This window comes from Ornithorhynchus anatinus, chromosome 12, assembly GCF_004115215.2.
Source record: "Ornithorhynchus anatinus isolate Pmale09 chromosome 12, mOrnAna1.pri.v4, whole genome shotgun sequence".
Classification (NCBI taxonomy): domain Eukaryota; kingdom Metazoa; phylum Chordata; class Mammalia; order Monotremata; family Ornithorhynchidae; genus Ornithorhynchus; species Ornithorhynchus anatinus.
In genome coordinates, this window is record NC_041739.1 from 10,064,123 (window position 1) to 10,081,292 (window position 17,170).

The window sequence follows — 17,170 nt, forward strand, 5'->3', positions numbered from 1 at the left end:
TTGCTTTTGCGGGTGCTCCCCAAGCAATGAAATTCGAGGCAACTCAGGTTCCGGGGAGATGTGAATGCTCTGAGGACAGCAAGAACGCCTGTCCAGCCACTGCTTCCTGTGGGCAGAGATCGTGCCTATAGACCCCACTGGGTCGTACTCTCCCAAATGTTTAGTACGGTGCCAATAAATACCACTGATTGATTGCCTGATCGATTTTTCCAAGAGCATTTCCCCATGGGTCCGGAGGCAATTCTGAGAAGAGCTGAAAGGAAGCGGGAGTCTCTTATAGGTAGGGAACTGAAGCCCTATATAGCTGCACTGGCAGAGGTAGGAGGCAAGTGGCGGCTTAGTGGATAGGGCACGGGCCTGGGAGTCAGAAGGACCTGGATTCTAATCCCGGGTCTGTCACACGTCTGCTCTATGACCTGGGAAAAGTCACTTCATTTGTCTTCCACAATGGTTCAACTGTTGACAAAACGCTCAAGGAGACAGCAGTCCTGCTTACCGCTCCAAAATAAATGTTTAATAGCCTTAAGCGCTCAATCTGATTAGCAGCTGAGCCAATCTGGGGGCAACAAATCTCTTAAACGGTGTTCAGAGTTCCCGGTTTACTTACTAAGGTGTCCTGCAGCTGTCTGCAGTCTCAAAGCAAATCACAGCAGGTAAACAGAAAGCCAATGGGCTGGAACAAAGGATCTGTAAGCTCACAGTGGGCAGGAAACATTCCTTACCAACTATGTTATGTTGTACTCTCTCCAGCCCATGGTACAATGCTCAGCACACAGTAAGCGCTCGATAAACACCATTGATGGATTAATTGAGCTGAAATTTTAAATACCACCACTCCAGAGTAGTTGCAGAGATTAAAATAGCTTCAAGAAGGCTAAACTTGAATATGACTAGGTGACCTGGGTGAGCATAAATTTTGAAGTAGAGTGAGCACCAACTGCTTAAACCCTACATTTGACAAACTCCAACACCAAAGCTTGTGTTTCGTAGCTTGACAGAAAGACCGTACGCTGGAAACAAGATACAATAAAGTCTTGTTCACTCGCGTCTGAAATAGCTTGTTCTACTGGTTAGAGCACAGACTTGGGAGTCCAAAGGACCTGGGTTCTAACCCTGACTCTGCCACATGTCTGCTGTGCGACCTCGGGCAACTCATTTCACTTCTCTGTGCCCCAGTTCCCTCATTTGTAAAATGGGGATTAAGACTCTCAGCCCTATTGTGGGGCAGAGACTGTGCCCAACCCAATTAGCTGGTATCCACCGCAGCGCTTAGAACAGTGCTTGGCACAGAGTAATCTCTTAACAAGTACAACTACTACTATCATTATAATAGTTAAATTAAATAAATTAAATTAATTAAATAATAATCTATAATGCTGTACTCTCCCCAGTGCTTAGTACAGTGTCCTGCACATAGTCAACACAATATATTCTATAGTCAACAGTGACTATATTCTACTGAATATGCCCCATTATTTCCCTCTACCTAAGGTTATTTCCCTTGCTCCCCAACCTCCCAATTTATTCACCCTTCCACCTTCTCTCAAGGCTATGAGTCCCCTGTGATTCAGGGGTAGTGTCCGATTCAATGATCCTGGACCTTTCTCCAGTGCTTACCACAAAGTACAAGCCCAGAAAATGCAATAAATACTCATTTTGAATTCAGTGAGTTCAAACTGATGAAGGAACAGAAGGGCATCAAGACCACTGGGGAATAATATTTGTGTAATATGTTGTGAATAACCCTAGTCAGGAATAACAAGGTTTCACTGCATCCTCCCCCATTAAAAAAAAAGAACCAGCCTGTTTCAGTGCCCGGGGGGCAAAGCACCTTGAACAAAGGCAACAAAAAATACAATTCATTACAATGTAAGTTTCTTCCTCAGTGTGAGATGAGATCTAGAAACCATCATCCCCAATTCCTTGTGCCTATGTCAATTTGCCAATGCCAATGTCAACACCTGGCCCATCAGGGATGCTCAATCAACATTAAATTAACTTAACTTGGGGTTTTTAATGGTATCTGATAAGTGCTCACTATGTGTCGGGCATCGTACTTAGCTCTGGAGTAGATACAAGTGAATCAGATTGGGCAGTCTCTGTGCCACTAAGGCCCTCGGTCATAATCCCCAATGTACGGATGAGGGAACTGAGGCACAGAGAAGCAAAGTGATTTGCCCAAGGTCACCAGCAGACACCCAGGTCTCTCTGACCGCAAGACCACTGCTGTATACCACACCACTGCTCCCAACAATCATGACAACTGAACTCTAAAACGTGGGAGAGGAAAACCCTGCCAGCTCTTACCTATTGCGATAGTCAAATCTCTCCGGAGGGCGAATCCCACTAGCCTTTGAGATTCCTTGGACATGATCACCGGAAACCCGTTATAGCTGGTCTCGTTGATCAGGTTTTCTATATCGTCCACTGTCATGTTATCCTGGGTTAAGACCGCCAGCGGGGGTTCGTTCCGCCGGGGCCTCATGACGTCGGCGGCCAGGGTGGTGTGGGTGAATTCCTCCTTGGCGTCCAGGAAGGGGTACCCGTTCAGCCGGATGTGTGCCTCGTAAATGCCTTCCCGGCCGAAGGCGTCGCCGACCCACTTACTGGTCATCACTGCGGCCATGAGGGGGACGATGTACTCCAGCCCTCCGGTCAGCTCGAACACAATAACCACCAGGGAGACTGTCATCCTGGTCACGCCACCTGCCAACACCCAAAAGCACTCATTAGCCTCGTGCTCGGGGAGGAGGGACCAACCAAGGGACAGGAAGCATCTTTTAAAACAATTAGTACTAATAGTATCATTGTTAATAATAATGATAACGATACCTGCCTGTCAAAGAAGCATGGTGTACTGGAGAGAACTCGGAAGTCAGGGGGTCATGGGTTCTAATCCCAGCTCTGCCATGAGACCTTAGGCAAGTCACTTCACTTTTTTGTGCCTCAGTTACCACATCTATAAAATGGGGGTTGAGACAGTGAACCCCACGTGGGGTAATGACTGTGTCCAATTCAATTTGCTTGTATCCACCCCAGCAGTTAATACAGTGCCTGGTGCATTGGAAGTACTTAAATACCATCACCACCAAATGCCATTATGTGCCATGTACTGTGCTAAGCACTGGGGTAGAGGCAACCTAATCAGGTCAGATACAACTCCTGTTCTACATGAGGCTCACAATCTGAGGAGATGAAATACCTGTTTATTTAAGACCCATTTTACAAATAAGGAAATGGAGGCCTAGAGAAGTTGGTCAGTCAGGTGATTGTATTTATTGAGCATTTACTGTGTGCAGAGCATTGTACTAAGTGCTTTTGAGAGTACAATAAAATAATAGAGAGAAAATCCCTGCCGATAACGAGCTTATAGTCTAGAGGGAGAAACAGACATTAATATAAATTACAGGTATGTACGTAAGTGCTGTGGGGCAGGGTGGTGAGGAAACGAATAAAGGGAGCAAGTCAGGGTGATGCAGAGGGAAGTGGGAGAGAGGAAAGGAGGGCTTAGTCAGGGAAAGCTTCTCCCCAGATAATATTAATAATGTTGGTGTTTGTTAAGCGCTTATTATGTGCCGAGCACTGTTCTAAGCACTAGGGTGGATACAAGGTCATCAGGTTGTCCCATGTGGGGCTCACAGTTTTAATCCCTATTTGAGAGATGAGGTCACTGAGGCCCAGACAAGTTAAGCGGCTTGCCCAAGGTCACACAGCAGACAAGTGGCAGAGCCGGGATTAGAACCCGTGTCCTCTGACTCCTTAGCCCGGGCTCTTTCCACTAAGCCATGCTGCTTCTCTCAGAAGTACTAAATAAGTACTAGACTTGCTCACAGTCACACAGCAGGCAAGTGGAGGAGGCTGGAAGCAGAATTAGAAACCCTGTGCAGTTTCCACTAGATCATGCTGCTTCCCAGTATCTTCCTATGTTTGCTGGAACACCAAACACACTTAGCACTTCCACACTGAGCACATGAGCAATTTGAAAGCAGAACACTGACTTAGATAAACCCAATTATAGATTTTTAACAGTGAATTTGGGATAAAGTGTATTAACCTGCTCACTTCAATCATGAAACACAAAAGCTAATTTAATTCCAGTGACAGGGGAAGAATAAATTTTCATGGAAACAGCATGGCCCAGCAGAAAGAGCACAGGCCTGGGAGTCAGAGGACCTGGGTTCTAATCCCCGTTCTGTCACTTGTCTGCTGTGTGATCCTGGACAAGTTACTTCACTTTTCTGTACCTCAGTTTCTTCTCTTGTACAATGGCGACTCAAAACCCATTCTCCCTCCTACCGAAAGTCCCATGTCGGGCAGGGACTGTGTCGACTTGGTTAGCGTGTATCTACCCCGGGGCTTAGAACGGAGCCTGACACAGAGTAAGTGCTTAACTACAAAAATAATAACAATAATGCTTCATGCTTTATGATTCAAATATGCAGGGTGAGAGACTCTGTTCCAAACTTGCTCTTAAGGTGCTGCAATTAGGTTTTACCCAATTGCCAATACTTTTTTTTAAATGACATTTAAGTGTTAACTATTTGCCAGGCACTGTATTAAGTGCCAAGGTAGATATGAGCAAATCAGTTTGGGCACAGTCCCTGTCCTACGTGGGGCTCACAGTCTTCACCTCCATTTTACAGACGAGGGAACTGCTGCAAAAGAGAAGTGGCTTGCCCAAGGGCAGAACTCAGGTCCTTCCGACTCCTAAGCCCGTGCTCTATCCACTCGGCCACATTGCTTCCCCATAAGCATTCATTATCTTATGAACTTGCGGGGTGATGGCTTTAGTGGAAAATCAAGTAGTGACAGCGTGAGGAAAAGAGAGGGGAGAGAGACAGAGAGAGCGCCAGCACGGATATATAAAATAGGATTACCTAAGCATGCTGCTGCTCCAACCATGGCATAAAGGCCTGGGGTAATGCAATCTGCTCCAACTTCACACCATTCCTTAAAGATGAACCAGTCGTGGTGGTAGTAGGCCAGCTGCTCCACTGCAATTCCCACAATTCTCCCAGCTATGGCACCAATTGCCATGCTGGGGATGAACAAGCCGGACGGAACCTAAACAGCAGCCACAGGACGGTGAGCAGGAGAAAGGCGGGAAATAGTAAACCGTCAGAAATGCGGTAATAAACCAAAATGTAATCCCTCCAAGTGCGTGCCTGAAACCGGTATTCTTTGAGGTTCTCTATATTCGCTAGATATTTTTCCTTCATGCTTTTTGTATATTTTCCAATTCATCTTGGATTTTTCTACGCTTGATTCGCTTCAATCAGAACACTGGGTTAAGCATGGTTTACAGGTGCAAAGGCATGGATCATGACACTCTGTTAGTGGTTTTACTGAGGTTGCCACAAATTACTCTAGAAATTGAGAAAAACAAAAATGCAAATTCCAAACCATAAACTATGGAGAAACATTATGAAATCTCCTTGTTAAAAAAAAAAATCCAAATAAAAAACTAACAATCTTCTGTTCTGGATGGTTTTGTCCTTTGACAGGAGGATGAACGAAGCCCTCATTAGTAGTCCTCTCCAGCTTTTGGAAACTATAATTTTTTTTTTGATGGTACTTGTTACGCACTTACTATGTGCCAGGCATTGTTCTAAGCGCTGGGTAGATACAAGTTAATCAGGTTGGACATAGTCCATGTTTCCAAATGGGGCTCACAGTCTTAATCCCCATTTTACAGATGAGGTAACTGAGGCCCAGAGAAGATGTGACCTGCCCAAGATCGCATAGCACACCAGTGGCAGAATTGGGGTCCTTCTGACACCCAGGCTCATGCTCTATCCACCAAAGACACACAAGCAAAACATAAACTGGTAGATCAACAAGTGGCCAGCCTAGAAATAGAACAGAATAGGTAGACTGGAATAGTGTTCTACTTCCTTGAAGACTAGGGGAGTTATTAAAATACCTAAAACCCGGAAGGTCGTTCCACAATTGAAGAGGAAAGAACCATCACCAGGTAAAACGGACTGATGCCTAAAGGTGTTTTTTTTTATGGTATTTGTTAAGAGCTTACCATATGCCAGGCACTGTTCTAAGTGCTGGGGTAGATACAAGCTAATCAGATAGGACACAGGTCCTGCCCCACATGGGGCTGACACTCTTAATACCCATTTTAAAGATGAGGGTACTGAGGCACAACAGTGACTTGCCAAAGGTCACAGAGAAGCCATGTGGTGGAGCCGGGATTGGAACCAGGGTCCTTTCGCCTCGCAGACCCGTGCTCTATCAGCGCTTAGAACAGTGCGTGGCACATAGTAAGCACTTAACAAAAACCATCATCATCATCATCTCAAGGCCACGCTGCTTCCCCAAAAGAAGCATAGGGAAGCAACTGAATGGCTGTGGATGGGGTGGGGAGAAAGGGGCTGAATGTAGGTGAGAGGCCCCTGCACCCTCCCACCTGTCTAATTCCTACCTATGTATTCTTTCCCAAAGCTTACTACATGGCTCTGCACACAGTAAGTGCTTCATGGACTGTAAGCTCTTTATGGGCAGGGAATGTGCCTAATTCTATTGTGTTGTGCTTTCCCAAGCACTTAGTACAGTGCTCTGCACCTAGTAAGTGCTCAATAAATACCACTGATTGATAAGTGCTATTACTACCACTTCTTCCACAGCCTGGCCTAATGGATAGAGCACAGGCCTGGGAGTCAGAAGGACCTGGGTTCTAATCCCAGCCAGCTCCGCCACTTGTCTGCTCTGTGATCTTGGGCAAGTCACTTCACTTTGCTGTGCCTCAAGTACCTCACCTATAAAATGGAGATTAAGACAGTAAGCACCATGAGGGACAGGGACTGTGTCCAACCTGATTATCTTGTATCTACACCTGTACTTAGAACAGTGCCTTAACACATACTAAGCCTTAACCAAAACCATTATTATTCTCATTACCACCAGAACCACCCACCTCTGAGTCTGTCTCAGGAATCCTGCTGTCAGCACTCTATGGAGTGAAAGAGCATTCATTTCTAGCCCTTTCATTTCACGGGGCCTTTCCCCTAACCCCGAAGCTTCAGAACTGTCCTCAATCCCGCTATCAAAAGAGGAGATTCCCGGGACAATTAAGAGACATGAATGGGTTGAAATCCCATGCCCCCGAAATCCTCATCTATCATTTTTCAGCCCTATCACGCTGGATCAGGACAAGCTGCCTAAGAGCAAAACCTAACAATCTCTAAATCATTAGTGTTGATTGAGTGCCTGGTGTGTGCTGAGCACTGTACTAAGTTTGGGAGAGCAAAGGTGAGTTAGAGGACTTGCCCTCGGGAAGCTTCCAATCTTGCAGGGGAGATGCACAAAATAAACTTCAGGCAGGAGGAAGAAGAGAATGGAAAGATGGATAGAGTATGTAAGTCTAAGCCCTCAGATGTGCTACTGGAGGCTCCAGAGTGCTGAGTTGGTAATTGCTCTTATTATTACTTTACTGATTCCTGAGTCTAGGATAGCCATCAAGGTTAAGACCTAGCTGAATTTCAAAAATTTTTTTCAACCTGCCGTTACCATGCACCGATGCGTATGAACTCTCTGGTATCCTGACCTCAGCTCTACAATTCCATCTTCACAGAAATAACTCTCACCAGTTGCAATGGGAACACTTTTCTGCGATTGCATCAAACTGTGCTGATTCCATTTCATTCAGAAGGCCAATGATACAATGCAAGAGGTCTGCAATGTTGTCAGTGCAGCAGAACCAGAAAATTTACCAGAAAATTTAGCTTAAAGAGCCCAATACTGTCTACAATATAAAGTTTGCGCTCAATGTGAATGCATCTATCTTTGCTGGTGGATAATCATCAGCTTCATTATACTTCAACCTTTCCACTCGTAAAAGACTATCTGCCAAGTAAAAAGCATTTCTATCACATGCCGATTTCTAAGGAGCTAAAGGCGCAATAAAAGGAAGAAATTCAATCACTAAAATTGCACTTTGAGATTTCATATTTAAAGCCACTTCAGAAGAAATATTAAAAACTGCTTAAGCAGAATACTTTCAAATGAAGCTGAAAGTAAATGTACAACCCTCAAAATGGAAGAATTTGCTGTAAGCTCAGTCATTCACAGTCATCCGGGCCAGACTGTGAAACGGCCTTAAAACATTTACTTAAATGGAGAAAGTGTTAACTGGCTGACTAATGAATAAGGAAAAAGAAGCACTAATTGTTGGAGGGTAAGACTCCATTTAAATGGTGATGACTTCAATCTGACAGAGTTTGACATGAAAAGAACCAGTGGGATGTGAGCCATCCTGGGGAAGCCTCTAGGCCTCACTTTCCCCCTCCCAGGTCCTGCCCTCAACTTCTTGCTTTGCAGGGTTGTAAGAAGGGTGGGGAGAAGGGTGTAGCAGCCCACTAAGTGCTGGGTAGATACAAAATAATCAGGTCGGAAGCATTTCCTGTCCCTCGTGGAAGGGCGGAGGAACGAGATAACCAATTCCCATTTTACAGATGAAGAACGTGAGGCTCAGATATTGGCTCAGTGGAAAGAGCACGGGCTTGGGAGTCAGAGGTCATGAGTTCGAATCCCGGCTCTGCCACTTGTCAGCTGTGTGACTGTGGGCAAGTCACTTCAGTTCTCTGTGCCTCAGTTACCTCATCTGTAAAATGGGGATTAACTGTTAGCCTCATGTGGGACAACCTGATTACCCTGTATCTATCCCAGCTCTTAGAACAGTGCTCTGCACAAAGTAAGCGCTTAACAAATACCAACATTATTATTATTATTATTAAATGACTTGTGTCATGTGTTCTAGGCAGTGGGCAAATGGCCAAGCCAGTAGTTAAGGGAGGACTCATCAGGACATGCCTCCAGTTTATTGGGGAAGGAGACAGGGAGATAGGGATTTGTAACAAGGGAAATACAGTTACCTTCTGGCCAAAATGGCCTGAGGTGAAGGGTTGGGGGAGGAAGGAGAGGGAAGAAGATGAAGGTCAGGAAAAGGGCAGGGAAACAGCCTGGATTCAGTCACCACAACCCCTGCCCTGAGGAGACTGAATATTCAGAACACTTTGCACTCATTTCTACCTTCCACCAGCAGTTACAATAAACCAACTGATTTCGATTCCTACGGCAACCTCAAGGGTGTTACCATTCATCTAACCTTCTGCAGGGGACTCAAGAAAACAGGCTCCGGATGGTGCATTCAAGGGGAAATCTAAGATGTGGCTTGAGGGCTCATTCTTATTAGTGAATTATCTACGGTACAACAGAATTTCTCACTGAGAATTAGTGAATTAATAAGTAAACCATCACTAATTATTATAAAATATACCATTTCAATAATGTCTAAATTAAATTATTATATAAAAATTGCAATATAAATATCAGATAAACTTTACAAATTAATAATTAATAAAGAACCGCAAGCATCGCTTCATCTTCAAAAGCATTTTTTTGGAGGGGAAAAACTGAAGATACTTTTTGGTCTCTTGGTAGTATAAAACATCATCTTAGATTATTCCCTCTGCAGATCTTCCTAAAAAGCAACCTTCCTGGGGACTCCACTTAACCCCACCCCCCCCAACATTCCCAGTCACACCACTCAACCAGCCAAACCGCATTATTGCACTTTTTATTTCATTCACTTGTATTTACTGAGTGCTTATGGTGTGCAAAACACTGTACTAGAGAAGCAGCATAGCTCAGTGGAAAGAGCCTGGGTTTCGGAGTCAGAGGTCATGGGTTCGGCTCCCGGCTCTGCCACTTGTCAGCTGTGTGACTGTGGGCGAGTCACTTAACTTCTCTGTGTCTCAGTTCCCTCATCTGTAAAATGGGGATTAACTGTGAGCCTCACGTGGGACAACCCAATTACCCTATATCTACCCCAGCGCTTAGAACAGGGCTCTACACATACTAAGCGCTTAACAAATACCAACATTATTATTACTAAGCACTTGGGAAAGTACAATACAGCAATAAACAGTGACATTTCCTGCCCACTGACTAGCTCACATCTAAAATGTTTTTACTTCCTTGCTCCCTGATTTAATCCATCCTCTCTCTTGCAATCATGGTTTATCCATTAATAAACCCCTCAACTCTTTTCCCATTAGATTATAAAACCCTCAAGGGCAGAGATTGAGTCTTCTTTAATATGCTCCCCAGGCACCCGAAACACAAGCGGGGGTCAGATACACTGTTTTATGGAGCTTGTTAGGCGTTTACTATGTGACAAACACTCTTCTCACTGCTGGGGTACATATACAAGTCAATTAGGTCACACACAGTCCCTGCCCTGCATGGGGCTCCCAGTCTGAAGGGGGAAGGAGAAAAGGTACTGAACCTCCACTTTACAGTGGAGGAAACCGAGGCCCAGAGAAATAATGTGACCTGCCACAGTCATACAGCAGGCAATCGGCGGAGCCGAAATTAAAATCCGGAATTAGTGCTCCTTGCACTAGGCCTCGCTGCTTCTCCGGCCGCTGCTCCCGAGGATCTGCTGGAATTGCCCCTTCAGCCTTCTTAAACACGGAAAGCACCTTCGGTCTTACCTTGATTCCGAAAGTGAAGACGGTCATGATGATTTTAAATATCAGGGCCAAGCAGAGCTGCCATATGGCTGAGTACACCCCGGTGCCGGCGGGCCGGTCGGGGATATCGTCCACTATCTTACTGGCGTTCATGTCGTTTCTGTAGTCGCACAGGGAGGAGGACTCCAGCGGGCCACAGTCCGTGAAGAGCTCCTTGATCAGCTCGCTGGTGTTGAGCCTGGTGTAGGGGTTGGGGAAAGCGATGACGGCCGTGATGGCCGCCACGACGATCACTTCCAGCACCGGGTACTTCCCGAACCTGGTGGATTTCCGTCGACGGCACCAGGCGATGTTGGCCCGGATGAAAAACGCTCCCCACAGCCCTCCGAACACCCCCAGGAGGATGAAGGGCAACAGTTCGAAGAGGTACCAGGGGGTGTGGTACTCGACGTAAAAGAGGACCAGGCGGCTGTTCCCGAAGGGATTGATGGATCGCAGAACAAATGCGGCCACTAGAGCAGCGAAAAACGACCTCCATAAGGTTTTCAGGGGGAAATAATAGCTCACCTGCAGAGAAACAAGTGAGAATCACCGTGACCATCTTGTACAAAATGGTCTCTATGTTACCAGGTCGCTGGAGAGAATTCCAGGACCGCACTCTACTTCTGCTCAAGGAATTGATCCTGCAGAGGTTCGTTACAACAAGGGACATGCTTGAATTCAAGCATCTTGCCCTAGTGGACCCGAGCAATGGTCAGGGAGTCAGAAGGACCTGGGTTCTAATCCCAGTCTCTGCCACAGGTCTCCTGTGCGACCTCGGGCAAGTCACTTCACTTCTCAGGGCCTCGGTTCCTTCATATGTAAAATGGGGATTGAGACCGTTGGGCCCTCGTGTGAGACAGGTACTGTATCCAACCCAATTTGCTTGAATCCACCCCGGCGCTTAGTACAGTGCTTAGCACACAGTAAGTGCTTAACAAATACCATTATTATTACCATTAGGTTTAATGACCCTAATGGTCACAGCCCTGACTTCAAGACAGCAGCATTGCAAACCGGAATTGGGCACAAATGTTGAGTAAGAGTAACTGCTATTTAAATACTTAAATATCCACTCTGCTTGCCTGAAGCTTTGCAATAACGATTTCTCTTTTTTTTTTTTTAAATGGTATTTGTTATGTGTTTAATATGTGGCCGGCACTGTACTAAACACTAGGGTAGATATAATCTCATCAGGTTGGACCCAGTCCATGCTCCACATGGGGTCTTGCAGTCTTGATGCCCCATTAACTGATGAGGTAAATGAGGCTCAGAGAAGTAAAGCGACTGGCCCAAGATCACATAGCAGGCAAGTGGTGGAGACGGAATCAGAACCCAAGTCCTTCTGATTTCCAGGCCCATGCTCTATCCCGTAGGCAACAATGCTTTTCCATACTTATTTCTATAAATCCTTTTCCTTCCAAACAAGTGCACTTTTATGCTCTCCCAGCTGGTGTCTGACATACAAACTATCCCCAGAAATGTTTGTTTGGTTTTTTTGGTGTTTAAAGACAAAACAAAACAAAAAAACCAAACTGCATCCTCTGAGCAAATGAAAACATACAAACAAGAGGCTAAAGAGGAAAGGGTTGACAATTGCAAGAAACCCCGGTTTCTCAAAAACATACAAAAGAAAAGGATTTGGGCATTTTCAGAAAAATAAAAGGTAAAAAGAGGTGTGCTATAAAGAGATAATCTATGTTATGCTGAGCTAAAGAGAAATGGAAAGATCAGTACAAAGTTACGGGAAAAATACATCTATGTGCATTGGACAGTTTTGTTCTCACTACTAAAGAACAGATGTTTAAAAACTCATAACTATGTAATTTATAACATTCACTTTGGTAACACTGCAATGATAGAAATAAAACCATTTGTTCCTTTAAATATACTTAAGTGTCACCGGGAGACAATTACGAACAGTCCCACAAAAAGCAATTCAATTCTATCCAAGTTTTTAGGATTTAATAAAGAAGGCAGACTTGATCACAACATAAATCAACCTTTTTAAAAATACTACAGGCAATAATTTAAAAGGCCGTGGGGACACCTTCATATTCTCAATTACAAAATTAAAACTTTGATTCCCCAAATAATTAATACCAAAGAGCAAAGAGAAGGAGCATTTAATCATTAAAGGTAAGGTAGGGACTTAAAAAAAAAATGTTCTCCAGACCCTATAAAGCCAGAGCACCAAAGAAGACTAGATCTTCTGTCCAATCCAGGGCAGAAGACTAGAACAAAGCTAAGAAAGATTCTGCAATTTCATTTCAATCCTACTTATTGAGTGTTTCCTGTGTGCAGAGCACTGTACCAAGCGCTTGGGAGAGTACAATACAACAATAAACAGGCACATCACCTGCCCACAACAAGCTTACAATTTCTACTGCTCAATCTTCACATACCTCTTCCAGACTAAAAAGGACTCCCCCAATGGGAGCACCAAAGGCTACAGACACTCCAGCTGCGGAAGCGGCGGACAGCACCTGGAAGAAAATATCATCAGGCTTCAGTTTGGTCCTTAATAACGAACCCAAATGTGCAGATCAGAGAGAACTGCTCACTCTGACATAACCCATCATTTACATGTTTTGTTGGTTTTTAAAAAAAAATTAGTATTTGTTAAGCGCTTACTATGTGCCAGACACTGTACAAAGTGCTGGGGCAGATACGAGTTCATCGGGATGGACACGGTCCCTACCCCAAAAAGGGCTCACGCTCTTAATCCCCGTTTTACAGATGAGGTAACTGAGGCACTTAGAAGATAAGTGATTTGCCCAAGGTCACACAGCAGTCAAGTGACAGAATGGGGATTAGAACACAGGTTCTCTGACTCCAAAGCCTGTGCTCTGTCCACTAGGTCAGGCTGCTTCTCACATTTTACAGGTAACCTCTTTTATATAGCTCAAAAGCAGCACTCCATCCCTAGAAGGAAATGGATTTGTTGCCTGAAAAGTAGGATTTTTTTTCTCATTCTACTTCCACAGAGGATATTTAAAGCTTAAGCCCCTTTTTTCCTCCCCCGCACCACACATGTGTATTTGTGTTACCTTAGGTTCTTTGTTTTCACTGGAGCATCAAGTCTTGGAATTCCTTACACATGCTATTATTAAAGCATTAATTCATAAATGTACATATATATACACACACACACACACACACTTCATCTTCTTCCCCCATCTATAGATGATTTCAAGGCATCTCCCCATCATAATGTAAACACCTTGCAAAATTGTAGTAGTAATACTATTTAAGTGTTTACTGTGTGCAAAGTACTGTATTGAGCTCTGGCAAAGAACAGAAAGGTGGATGGGGGAAGGGAGGGATGGGGCTCACAATTTTGAGAGCAGGGATCCAGTGTAATTCCAGTATACTCTCCCAAGCTCTTAGTACAGTGCTTTGCACGTCAATTCAACCTGGAAAAGAACTACCTGTTCATTTATCAGTAAGTGATTTCTCTTTATTAGCCCCTAAAATTCAAATGGTAGTTTTGGCTCTATCCCCGAAAAATATAAAAATTACACTGTCAGCTGTATCCCCTTAGGACATCTACACTGAATCTGTTAAAACCACCCCCATGCTTGGCTAGAAATGCAGGAAGAAGACTTCAACCTTGGATTCCTAGCCCTAAGGATGAGGCAATGGTGCCAGCTGCTACCACGGGTGACCATGGCTGGAAGGCCCCGTTCCGAACCATCGGTATGAGGACAAGGATGGCTGACAAAAAAATACAAAAATAACTAAATTCTAATGAAAAAAGGAACTCAAAGGGAAATGGGTTCATGACATTCAACCATGATCTAATGTGCTGCACACCGCACACACAATCACACTCTCTCTCCCCTTCTCCCTCCTCTTCTCCCTCCCCATTTCTACTACTTTCTACTACCAGTTGCTAGAAGTCTTCACTTTAGTCTGGAGAGTTATTTCCCAAAGCCTAATAAACCCAGAAGAATTTTTTTGTCCCCAAAACAGTGGCAGTATAAAAGGCACTTACCTCCCTTTTTTTAGCTTCATTTGTGCTGTACTTGGGAAAGAGGTAGGAAAAAATATTTCCACAGCAACAGGCCACATGTACCAAAGGACCTTCTTTCCCTAAACTCAACCCCGATGCTACTGCCAGTACTAATGTGATAGTTTTAATCATCAAAGTCCATTTGCCCAAATATCCTCTGATGATGAATCCACTTAGAATAGTTTTAATCTATAAGAAAAAAAAAATTACTGAATTTTATTTTGTTCTAGAAACATATCATAACTTAATTTCCCCGATTTATTCTCATTTTTACTTGAAGAGTATGCCCTTTAGAATGAGATTTTCAAATTATGAAAGATTAAAAATATTGAATACGAATACATGGGAATGTGAAAAAAGTACATTATTAACTGAACTGGAGAAAGAGCTAGTTTTGCAACTGAAATAATAAAACAAACTGGAGATGATCACAAATTCTAAAGCTTAGCCTGCTAAGCTAAGGACATTTTTCTCAAACTATGGTTACTCTTAAATGATTACCTGAAAGGCATTTGTGTCAATAAGTACATAATATGGCTAATGCACCACAAGAAAAACTGCTGCATCATTTGAGCATAGACTCATTGCTCCACTGCTACTAAACTGACAAATGGGAAAAGTCTCTTTCAGTCACCTTAATATTCCCTTGTTTGGAGCAAGGCTTTTGGTTTTTTTGGTATTTGTTAACCACTTACTAAGTAGCAGAGTTACTAAACTCTGGGGTAGATACAAGTTAATAGGGATGGACACAGTCCCTGTCCCACATAGCACTCAATCTCAGTCTCTCTTCTACAAATGGGGTAATTGAGGCACAGAGAATTTAGTTACTTGCCCACAGTCACACTGCAGACAAGTGACACAGCCGGAATTTCATTCCAGGTCCTCTGATTCCCAGGCTCATGCTCTTTCACTGGGGCCACACTGCTTCTCTTCTCTATTTTGCAATAGAGCATATGCCATTTACCATATTTATATGTATAAGTGCCTCTACTGCATAACCCCATCCCCACTGATTTTTGAGAAGCATGCATGGGGTAGAAAGAAGGGAAGGGCCAGAATACATGAACACCACACAGGATTATGTCAGGGAACTTCTTCTTTGAAATCCATGCCTGAGTGTTGGAGAGGGTGTTTCTTCACTGAGGAGAACAAATTCCAGGGTAAGAAAATGAGAAAGGAAATGGGAGGTTAATTCACTGAGTGACTACTGTATTACTGCTCACTCCCGAGATTGTGCAGTAATGATAAGAGACCCACCTTTCTCTTACTTTTCTCTTCCTTCTCCCCTCCTTTTTCCTCCTGCTTTTCTTATTACTACTTTTAATTCTTAGAAGACCTTGGTAATGCCTCTTTTGGGGGTGCAAAAATTATGCAAAAAGTGGGACAATCATGTCAGTAAATATGGCATTTCCTTTTTCCTAAAGGCAGAGGACAAACTTCCCCGAAAGCTTTCGATGTTTAATCCCATTCGATCCATCAGATCTTACCTCTGGAATTCCAGAGCCACAGGCGTATGGAGCAAATATCTTCACCAGAGAGACAGCTAGGAAGGCAAAGCCCAGAGCCCAGAAGATGTACATTATGTAGTTCATGATGTAAGAACCCGGTCCCTAAAAGACCACATGAGATAATGGTGAAAATTTCATCTGTAACAGATCACGAAAATCAAAGCAAATGCCAAAGGTCTTTGATCACACTCTGGAGCTCTTAATGCCACATTTCACAATAATCAAAAGGCTATCGCTATGCGTTTAGTGGGGAACACCAACGCTTCTTGGCCATGAAAGTGGCTTTGTTCTAGCTGCTTCCCCTCGGAGTCCTCCTGCCAGGACAGCTTCCTCTGGTGTAAGGGAGAGAGCTGGGACCCCCCTGAACCCCCCCTAAGGCGGGCTTCTCCCTAGCACTGGTCTCTGTTTCTAGAGATGCAGCACAGGGGAAATCCCCCCAATCCATCAATCAATCATATTTACTGAGCACTTAAGTGTGCGCAGAGCACTGTACTAAACAGTTGGGAGAGTACAATAATGTTCCCTCTAGTCCGTAATTTTTAGAGGGCAGAGATCATACCTACTAATTTTATCATACTCTGCTCTCCCAGGTGCTTAGTACAGTGCTCTGCACCCAGGAAGTGCTCAATAAATACCATTGATTGACTGGGGATAGGAATTCCCTCCCTGTCTTCTCTGCAGTCACGAGAGTCATAACAAGTGATGCCTGGCAGGAGAAAATTAGGAAGGATGGGAAGGGAGGGTCATGGCTTCACACTTTTTCTAAGTTTAAAATTAATTATTGGGCAATTTTCCACCATTTATTAACTTTAAATTCAGATAATGAAACAGGAAACATGGGGAGGGGAGCCTATTTTGGAGTCAGTACTTTGTGAGGGGTTCCCATCTTTCTCCTGGAAGATGCACCACTCCCCCTCTTCTTCAGTCCACCTGCCCACCTTTCAGGTATCATTTGTACTCATCCTAGTAAGAGCAAGCAGGGGGTTACAGAAGTAGTAACAGTATTTGCTGAATATTGCTGAGTGCAATGCACTGTACTAAGCATTTGGGAGAGAACAACAGCGGCACAAGACATGAATAGGAAAGATGAGGCTGCAATCAGTCAGCCCACACACTCACACTTG

General features: G+C 44.1%; 1 protein-coding gene across 3 annotated transcripts in view; it reads right to left on the minus strand.

Moving 5' to 3' along the window:
- CLCN3 (chloride voltage-gated channel 3) overlaps nt 1–17,170 on the minus strand; it is an 89,683-nt gene that overhangs the window by 12,501 nt on the left and 60,012 nt on the right. For all 3 annotated transcript variants that reach the window (XM_007673030.2, XM_029076508.1, XM_007673033.3), the window contains 6 exons: nt 16,026–16,148; nt 14,521–14,727; nt 12,929–13,009; nt 10,506–11,051; nt 4,878–5,064; nt 2,308–2,706 (listed from right to left, as the gene is read on the minus strand). In XM_007673030.2, the coding sequence (XP_007671220.1) occupies nt 2,308–2,706; nt 4,878–5,064; nt 10,506–11,051; nt 12,929–13,009; nt 14,521–14,727; nt 16,026–16,148 (1,543 nt within the window). The remainder of the gene's footprint in view (nt 1–2,307; nt 2,707–4,877; nt 5,065–10,505; nt 11,052–12,928; nt 13,010–14,520; nt 14,728–16,025; nt 16,149–17,170) is intronic.